A 10,352-nucleotide genomic window follows, 5' to 3' on the forward strand; every position below is an offset into this window, starting at 1 on the left:
AGCTGATGGGAGATATCAGTTCAAAATTTCTGATCGTGAAACTTCCACTCTGCAGAACTTGTTGCATTTTTGTGGTCAGTGTTTTTTTTTTTTTTTTTTTAATTCAAGCAAAAGAATTTTCATTTCTGATCTGACATTAATCTTGGGAAATCCCTGTTTTCAAGGTTTGTTTCAAGAAAAACAAAATTTCTCCAACTCCAAAAATTTTACTCATCTCAAATTTTCTATTTTGTTTGAACTGCCCACCATGGACTGTCAACAATCATGGAGGAGGGGGGAGCACAAGTATTTGTAGTCCTAAAACTCAGTAGCAAAAAAATCAATACAATAGTGTTCTGCTTTATTTAGTTGCTATGTATAAAACTTCTATTTTCTCTGAAGAACATTTTAATTATTTAAAGAAAACTTATCTCTAAAACTCAATTTGTAAATATGTGATTTTTGTTTTTTTAATAGCAAACAATAGTGAGAAGTGGTTAGACACCAGAGAGCATAGCACAAATAAGAAAGGGGGTTTGAAGTGACTCCCTAGTAGTTAAACAATTACTACCGCTTTGTTTCCTCAAGCTTCAGTATCCAGTGTGAATTGTTTTTTAATCTGTATTTCACAGTTTCATTCAAGCCCTTGAGTAATTATCTTCTCTTTTTTAGATTAAGGGTCATTCTGAGAGATTTGACCAGAGCAGCATATTGGTGCCAAGATGAGATTAGAACCTTGAGTCTGACTTCTAATCTAGACCATGTGATCATAACACCTGCAAGGAGGGAATGTCCTTGTACAGCAGGCAAAGGGTAGAGAGAAAGGAGAAAAATTGACCTCTTGCAAGATATAAAAAGAATGCTTATGTTAGTTTTGAAAATTAAAGAGAGGACACCAGCTGGAAGCACTTCTTTTTTTTTCCCATGGGGCATCAATTTGTTGTAGTTTTTGCCTTGGGACATCAAAAATTGGGTTAATCATAACAACTAAAAGAAGGGTCATAACTCTGGAGTTAAGAATCTCTGTTAGGAGTCCCCGACTCCATGATACACTGTGCAAGGAAATGGGTAGCTCGGGAATTCAGAGAAAGAGAGCCCTTGCTAACAAGGTGGGAACTGGGATGGCATCACAATAAGGTTTGTGCTAGAGTGTTTTCTGACTACATCCCGGGAATCTTCCATCTCAAGAGAGTCATCAGCACCTATTGGGCAGGAAACATCATCAGGCAAAAGAGGAATCTTACAGTGATTGAGAGTGCGAGCAAGGGGACATTTGAAAGGATGTGTTGATTGAAATGGAGGCATCAGTATCTTTAAGAGTCGGACACGTCCACTGCTACTTTACTTCCGCCAACAGAATGGCCCCAATTGGCTGTCTTATCTATAGACGGAGCCCTCACCATCCTGGGACCCACCTCCAGGCTTGCCTCGCTCCCCCAGTCTGTCTACAGGCCAGGGCAGGAACACCCCCCACCTTACCTCTCAGGGAAAATGTCCCCTTTGGAGACCCTCACTTACTGGCCAAGTTCAAGGGCTTCTTTTAAGAAACCAGAGTCATAACCCGCCCCTCTGTAAAATTCAAGAGTATGTGTTAAATGCATACTGTGTTTTTAATAGAAGCAAGTGAAAGCCTCCATAATCCCTCTCCGGTGTGTGGTTCTTGATGGTTTACGGAGCAATTTTTAATGCATAGAAGCCCCTTAAGTCCCCTTAATGCCTTGGGGGGGGTCCCCTTATCCTCATTTTTAGAGATGACAAAACAAAAGCTTAGCAAGGTCAAGCCCGGGTGCAAATGGGACTGAACCAAATCCTGTAGCGGGCTTTTCACATCACCCAGAGCAGCTACACTGCCTTTGTGGGCCCTTTTATGAGGAGGGAGGAAGACGGCAGTGGTAAAGTCACCATACCAGAGGCAGCCTGCTCTCCACAGGACGTAGCATTGACTCATCAAGTTCTGCTGGGTAAAATGCCACCTCTTGCCTCCACCCTTTCCACACTCGGGGAAGTAGGCCAGGAAGCACCGCCCAGAACCCAGGGATGCAGCTAGAATTTAGCTCCGCCTCCCCGAGGCCAGAGGAGCTACATAAATTATTTGGAATTTTTCTTCCTTAACTTCTTTTTTTTAGATTATTTATTTATTTATTTGTCAGAGAGAGAGCATGCCAGGGGGAGTGGCAGGCAGAGGGAGAAACAGGCTCCCGGCTGAGCAGGGAGCCTGATGTGGGACTCGATCCAGAACCCCAGGATCATGACCTGAGCCGAAAGCAAGCGTTTAACTGACTGAGCCCTCCAGGCTCTGTAGAATTTTTCCGTAAGGAAGATTGGGCTCTTCTCCCCTGCTTTGTTTTGTTTTTAGTACTTATTTATTTATTTGAGAGAGAGAGAGCAGGGGTAGAAGGAGATGGAAATGGAGAGAGACTCTCTAGCACACTCCCCGCTATGCACAGAGCCCGTCATGGGGCTCGAACCCAGGACCCTGACATCATGACCTGAGTCTAGACCAAGAGTTCGATGCTTAAGCAACTGAGCCACCCAAATGCCCCCTCCACTGCTTTGGTTTTTACTGGCCTTTTACTAGAAGGCCCTGAAATCAGTGTGACGATTCCATACATAAACTATGATGTGAATATACCTATACTTTCCATAATGCCTTTCCTCAAAGCCCACCAAAACGAACAAAACTATGAGTGAATCACCACCCTACCCGTGCTCCCCATCTTTATTTTGGTGCAATCTTCCCTTATCATTTGATAAAGTGCCTGCTATTATTTATGGACTGAAGCAGGCTTTGCTCGCAAAACGTAAAGCAAACCAGGTTACAGGACATCCCTGTGGAGTGACAGGGCGCTGCAGGAATGGGGGTGACTGCCCCACGTCATTGCCAGAGTCACGCTTCCTGTGTTCTGCACGGGTAAGCAGAAGAAACATAATTTTCATGTAGCCACCCAAAGGAAGCATTTTCGGTTCAACTCAGAAGTCACGTTTGGAGCCCATGCTACCTGTGGGCCTGTGGCCAGGGACTGCCACAGGCTCTCCTGAGCCCCCCGAAGTCTGGCGTCAAAGAGAGAAGTCTAGTTTGCTCTGTGCCAACGCAGTGGTCACACAGAACACCAGGGACCAGGGAGTGGAGAGGAGGTGGGCAGACAAGGCTGCATGGGAATCCATGTTGGGAAAAGCAAGGAACCCACCAGCCACAGGGAACAGCATGTGAAGAGGTGCACAGGCACAGAGGGGCCACAGTGCTGTTGCCTTCAGTGAGAACATGAGTTGCTTCTTCAAGAGGATATGGAGCAAAGGAGGGAGGGCAAAGCAGGGGTGCACCTCCAGAAGCTGTCTTTAAGTTGGTGGGAAGCATTTTAGAAAAATCACTCCTGGCAGGGTAAGAGTTGAACTCTTTAGCCATCTCTGTAGCCAGGTACCAACCAATTGAATTAGATACTGGCCATGAATACCTGCAGGCCAGTGTGACAAGCCAGGAGGCCAGGGGCGTGGGAGACATAAACGCAGAGCAGGGACAGCAGTGTGACCCTGGCCTTTGCGATTAGTAGACCAAAAACTGTCAATGATGAACCGAATCCACCCTTCATCTCTTGTCCCAAGTGGGGTTGGGAGCTGTCCACCTGTCAGGTGGAAAGACATTATCGCTGTCCAAGGCACTCAGCTCGTCTGGGAGTCTGAGCTGTTATACGGGGACAGAATGAGGCTGTGAGGAAACACTGGCAAGTTCCAGACAAGAAAACCCAGAGGGCCAGACTGCAGCTCTGCTGCCTTTGTACCTGTGGGTGGGAGGGGCTGAGGAAGAGCAGGAGGGAACGAGGGAGCAAGATGGCCAGAAAGCCAAGTTGCTTTTTAATTAATTTATCGAAGCACTTTCAGTTCCCATTTCAAACCAAGTAAAACACTGTTAACACAGAGGATAACAGAACCAAACAGGCCTGAATGATTAAACCTGGAGTCCCTATCCCAAGGTACACACCCCACATTCCAAAGGAACAGAGGGGACCGGCAATCCTTGCCAATTGCCTAGGGGACAGGTGGATAGGAAGTGCTCACCTGTGGGATCTCACCAGGGCCGACAGTCCCACTGGGAAGCTGTGAGTAATCCCATTTTATAGAGGAGGAAGCTAAGGCCTGGAAAGGTCACCTTCTTCCCTCCAGGTTGCAAAGTAGGAAACGGCTCATGTGGACTTCACATGTAACCAGAGAGCCACTTGAACACCAAGTAGTCCACTTTTTAGAAGTTGGTACAGAGGATTATTAGCAGAGTTCTGTTGTGGCCATCTGGTTGTTCCATCCCAGCTCTGCTAGGACGGGGTGGATAAATTTCTCAGCTGAAAGGCAGAAGCGTGTGGTGGTTTAGAGTCCATGCTCAGGTGGCACTGTTGAGTTTGAGCAGCAGCTCTGCTGCTGATGAGCTGTGTGTGCTTGGTCATGTGTCTTAACATCTCTGTGCCTCCATTTCTTCCTATGTTATATGAACTAGACAGCATTGTGCCTGCCCCACTGACGCTCACTTACCTGTTTGATTCCCAGCTGCCGGTGCCTAAGACATCCTGCCTGACATTTTCACATCCCCCTGGGGCTCTTGTCCAGGGCAGATGGAAAGGCTAGGAGGTAAATGCCCTCTCCACCCTCCCAGAACCTGAAGGGAGCAGGTGTATAAATACCCCAGCTGCCTCCCCTCTGATGGGACCACCCTTGAGGCATGCCCTGCATTGTGTCTCAAACATCCGACAAGGTTGAGCTGGTTGAGCTCCAGCCGCCCCCAATAATAACCGGCTTAACAGAGCACACAGCGTTGGCAGCCTTCTCTCCCATCCCACTCCCCTCATCTGCCGCTGGTGCTTCCCGGGCTCACCTCCCAAGTGAACTACTCACCCTCAAGTCCCTGTCTCAAGATTGGCCTCTGGGAGAACCCAAGCTCAAACAAATGGGAAATATGTACTGGTTTCAATCGAAGGGTGGTTTAAATCCTGAATCTGAGTAAAGTTCAAAACAGTGCCAGCCACACACGGGCACACAGTCCGTGTCAGTTCTAATCCTTAATCCAATGAAGCAGTCAAAGGAAGATAGATTAGCACATAAAGAAAATGCCCAGCTCGTGTTGTTGTTCTGGTCAAGGGACAGGCCCGTCGTGCCTGCTGACTTGTTGGCAGCCCGGACCGGCTTGCAGCGTGTCTCCACCACGCTGGGAGAGACTTTTGACTTTTACGCTGCACAGGCACCTGCGCAGTGAGATGCCCTAGTGCCCACTTCCCACCACTGAAATGCGGGTTAACATACAAAATGAGGGTTAACATCCGAGGGGGCTCCATATGTAGAGCCCCCTTGGAATTAGAACTGCTCAGAGGAAGCCCAGGATGTTATAAATTACACAGGTAGAACTTCACCATTAAAATTTAGCTTCGATTTCTGTCGCTTTCCTATTACAAAGAAGTAATTAACCAGAATGCCAGAACTCAAATAAACCAAGAGGCCATGTGACCTCATCTTTTATCTTTGTCAGCTAACTCCAGGTTGCAGCCTGCACATTCTGGACGTTATGTCGCTTAGATTCTGGGTACTGTGAGAGTCTTCCAGAGAATGTCAGTGGTGATTTTGTTTTGTTTGGGCCACCATTCAGGGTGCCAGTTCCGTCTCGCCTTCCTTGGGCCATGAGATGGCGGTTCAGAGGTTGGAGGCAATGACAGAGTGGTGAAGCGACTTGGCCAAAGCCGCATAGAGAGATAGAGTCAGGCTGGCTGCCCCGCTGCCTGCCTGAGCCTAGTGTTCTTTGTAAAGCACGCGCCTTCTCTGGATTTCACCTTCACCTCCCAGGCTCTCATTTCCCCCTAGGCAGCAGCGGATAAGCAGAAAGTGCTCAAGCTGATGCCTGAGCCGGTCTTGTGATGCTTCCCTGTCCAAGCTCTGACCTTCTCTGGTATCTGTGCTGTCGGTCAGAGTGAAGCAACAGAGATGGAGCTCTCTGTTTTATTCCTGGAAGACACCAGAGGCCAACACATCGAACGCTTCCTAATCGTTACTGCACCGAGGCTCATTAAGCCAGGAGCATCTAAGTCTCTGCCATGCTCTTAACCATTTCCCCCTTGCATATGAGCCTGGGGAATGATTGATAGGATCTATCTAAATATTTTCAGAAAGTTGACTTCCAATTTGGGTCATTCCGCTAACAATTGGTTTCAAAAATTCAAAACATTGTGGTTCAGACAGTTCTCTAATATTTTCTTGTCCTTTGCATATTTGTTTGCAGATAAATGCAATTGACACAATCAGGTTTCTTGGGTTCGAATCCTGGCTTGCCTTCTTGTCAGTTGTGTGGCACTGATCTCCTTGGGTCTAATTCCTCATCTAGAAAATGAAAAAATAACAGTCCTCCCTCCATGGGGTTTGTTTGAGTATTTGAAGAGTTGGTGTATATAAGGTGTCTAGAATAGTATAATTATTCCTACAGTTTAAAAGATTTTTTTCTTGGACTTTAAGCAACCAAAGATAGTAGAAAACAACAGGTAGTAGTAATTTATAAGAAATGTGACCAATCCGTTCGTTCTTTCTTCCTTTCTTCTCTTTCTTTCTTTCTTTCTTTCTTTTTCTTTCTTTCTTTCTTTCTTTTTCTTTCTTTTTTTCCTGGGCTAGTCCATATTCTGAAAGATTTTCTGTTCCTTTTGTTTCTCCAAATCATTTTTCCCTCTTGCTTTGTGAGCAGAATCTGTTTTTCCTATTGGAGAGAACCAGGTGGGTTCCAAATCTCTGTAATTTGGACTTTATTTTTTCCTATTCTTTATGCTTATTAAGGGCTTTAAGAGGGCAGGGTTTAGGAGTAAAGTCCTGGAAAAGAATGCAAAGAGACCAGTCCTATTTCTAAATTATGATCTTTAAAAAGTATACTTTTAAAAAAAAATCGAACATTGTTTTTTTGTTTGTTTGTTTGTCTGTTTCCAATTTTGGATTTTAAGAGAATGGGCACTTGGCAATGGATCTCAGATTTTAACCATCCTAACAAAAGATTTCCATAGCACCATTCCTGAGGGTGGGAGTCTGTGTCACAGAGACCAGTGTCCCTTCCCTGGTGGTGAAGATGTGTTGTATGAGGATCCCTTGCTCACTGGTAATAGGCTTTGTGCTATTGTCCCCCAGGAACAGCACAGAACTTGTGTAGATGATTCGTGTCAACACTCTGGCTCAGAGATGACCAGGCTTACCCTGAGGTTAAAAGTTGCCCTTGGGGTTCAAGGTGAAAATCTCAAGCTGGTCTGCAGTTGTTTTCTGTTGGTTTGATTTATGCAGAATTATTGTAACTTACATTCATAAGATGTGCCCATCTTAACTGCTCAGCTTGACAGATTCTCACATCCGCGCACGCACAGGTAGCCCCGCCCAGATCCAGACATAGAACATCTCCATCTCCCCAGAAGGGTCCTCCCACAGCCTCATGTATTCCTGGGGGTCACTGCCATTCTGACTTCTGTCACCGTAGATTCAATTGTGCCTGCTTTTGAATTTTATGTAAATAAAATGCTAAAGGAGATACTCTTTTATGTCTGGCTTTTTTTAAAAACAGATTTTATTTATTCATTTGACAGACAGAGATCACAGTAGGCAGAGAGGCAGGCAGGGGGTGTGGGGAAGCAGGCTCCCCGCTGAGCAGAGAGCCCAATGTGGGGCTCGATTCCTGGACCCTGAGATCATGACCTGAGCCAAAGGCAGGTCACCACCCAGGCACCCCATGTGTCTGGCTTTTTTCACACACACTGTATCCATGAGATTCATCCCATTGCCTCTGGAGTAGCAGGGCACTCCTCATGGAATGAATCTTCCATTGTCTGAATTCCATTTTCTGAATTCCATTCTACAAATATATCCTTGTCTCCATTCCATTGGGATGGGCCTTTGGATGGCTTCTGGTTTGGGGTGATTACGAATCACGCCGCTCTCCATGTTCATGTATAGTCCTAATTAATGATTGGCATGACTTTTGCTCCCCTTAGTGACCTCATTCTAATGGGGTGGTAAGTCGCTTATAACCATGAATGGGACTTGTGTGACCTTTAGATAGAGAGGAATAAACCGGCGAATGTTTATAAAGCACCTTGAACTAAATTAAGAGATCATTTACTTTGGAAAGCAAGGTGATTGTTGAGAATAATTGTGCAGCTTCAAGCAAGCCATTAGATACCTCCAAACCTCTGCCTCCTTGTTTGTAAAATAATATTAATATTTTGCAAAAGTAAGAGAGTTGTTACAAGAATTAGAGGAGCTCATAAAGTAAAGCACATAGAGCCTAGCCCAACTGGATGCTCAGTGTCAATCGCTATTGTTGACTTTTCAATGTAATGGTCATTTAGGGTAAAGTCAAAGATGCTGTAAAGTCACACAGGCTTATTAACACAACAGAACCGACGTAGACCAGGTAGTTTGTTTCAATGCCAGATGCCAGGTGAAAATGTTGTTCTGTTTTTTCTTCTGACTTTATATAATCTCTTTTGCTTCAACCTTGACTTCTATAGCTATATAAGGTCTTAATTTAAGCAAAGATATATCTATCTCCCAGATATAGAGGCAAAGGGAAAAAAAATGGGCGGGAGAAGCAGGTCATTGTGGGATCATCATCAACTTTGGCATGAGTTTTATCTCTCAGTTATGGAAAAACTGTTTGGTGTTTGGGCATCTGGCTTAGATTTCTCTTTGTTTCTGACTTCCTAATTATAGGTGGTAATTTGGATGCATTGTGATCTGATCCAATGTCAGGAACTCCCAAGGCCAGAGAGAGAACTCAACAATTTCCAGTTTTATATGGAAGTAGATCCATGAGCTTCCAAAATGGAATCACGTTCAGGTCTCATAGATAAGGTCTGCCTACCCATGTAGCTTTCATGAGAACGGGCAAACATCTGAGGTTAGAAAGCTGATGTTGAGAAAGCGGAGAGCTAATGATTATGTAAGTCATCTTGAGTCTGGATCTCCAGATTTATGGTCACTTTACAGTCAGCCAAGAAAGCTACTTCATTGGGCAACCATTAAAAGAGGGAAAAATAATGCCATCCACACCGAAAGGTATTTCCAAACTCTGGCCAGAAACACATTTCAAAATTTTTAGAACTTTTATTTTGAAATCACTTCAGACATACAGAAAAGTTGCAATCATGTCTGCCCTTTATCATGATTCCCTGAATGTTAGCCATTTGTCGTGTTTCATCCTTCCGCTTTCTCTTTGCTTACACACACAAGTGTGCACATGCACACACACACGCACACATACACTGTCTTTTTTCTGAGCCATATCATAGCTAGTTGCAGGTGTTGTGTTCCTTTACCCCTAAATCCTGTATTTCCTAAAAACAGACATCTTGTTAAAAATATAGGAAAATTAACCACAAATACAGTGTTTACACTAGGACCTAACTTGCAGACTTTATTCAAATCTTATCCACTGTCCCACTAATGTTCTTTATTTATAGCAAATGAAGTAAAGAATTTGGGGTCCAGAATTCAATCCAAGATAACATGTGTATTTAGGTGAACTTATTTTCTCTGGCAATATTTGAAGAAGTCTTGAATCTCCTCTCTTAGCCAGTCTTTCCTTGTAAAATAACATATTTACTTACCTGTCCACCAGATGATCAGTGGAAGGACTGGATCAAAAGAATGTCTTCTAGAATATTCACCTGGGCACATGGGGGATGGGCCATAAAAATAGTTAAAACAAATCTATTTCATTGTATTGACTGTCTGCAAGCAAACAAACAAATTAAAAACCTGTAAGAATTTATTAGGGAAGATTCACATTCTGCAGCTTTCTAGAAAACGTACTAGAGCGTGAGGAGTGGTGGCACTGCTAAGTTTTGTTGGCTCAGTGGGTGTGAAGTGGTCACCTGTCCGCCCTGTAGCCAGTGCAGAGTTGCAGAAGTCCTTTCTGGGAAAGCAGACCTTGCGTTTCTTCTTGCTTCAGATAATGATCACAGTTGCTGCACTTTCTTTGGCAGATGTGGTGCTGGAAAAAGCCATGCACAAGTGCATCTTAAAGCCCCTCAAGGGGCACGTGGAGGCCATGCTGAGGGACTTCCACATGGCCGATGGCTCATGGAAACAACTCAAGGAAAACCTGCAGCTTGTGCGGCAGAGGAACCCCCAGGAGCTGGGGGTCTTCGCGCCAACTCCTGATATTGTGGACGTGGAGAAAATCAAAGTCAAGTTCATGACCATGCAGAAGATGTATTCGCCAGAGAAGAAGGTCATGCTGCTGCTGAGGGTCTGTAAGCTGATTTACACTGTCATGGAGAACAACTCAGGTGAGTTGTCCGGGCTTCTTGCATTTCCCGCCAGAGCCAGGGACGCTACCAGGCATACATCAGGCTCTCTGATCCCCAGTTTCTCTT

General features: G+C 44.9%; 1 protein-coding gene across 11 annotated transcripts in view; it reads left to right on the forward strand.

The window, feature by feature from the left end:
* Positions 1-10,352, forward strand: part of RIN2 (Ras and Rab interactor 2) — a 223,509-nt gene that overhangs the window by 201,418 nt on the left and 11,739 nt on the right. For all 11 annotated transcript variants that reach the window (XM_013057060.2, XM_004754139.3, XM_004754135.3 and 8 more), the window contains one exon: positions 9,960-10,265. In XM_013057060.2, coding sequence (XP_012912514.1) covers positions 9,960-10,265 — 306 coding nt within the window. The remainder of the gene's footprint in view (positions 1-9,959; positions 10,266-10,352) is intronic.

This window comes from Mustela putorius, unplaced genomic scaffold, assembly GCF_011764305.1.
Source record: "Mustela putorius furo isolate JIRA1106 unplaced genomic scaffold, ASM1176430v1.1 tig00000253_pilon_pilon_pilon, whole genome shotgun sequence".
Taxonomy (NCBI): domain Eukaryota; kingdom Metazoa; phylum Chordata; class Mammalia; order Carnivora; family Mustelidae; genus Mustela; species Mustela putorius.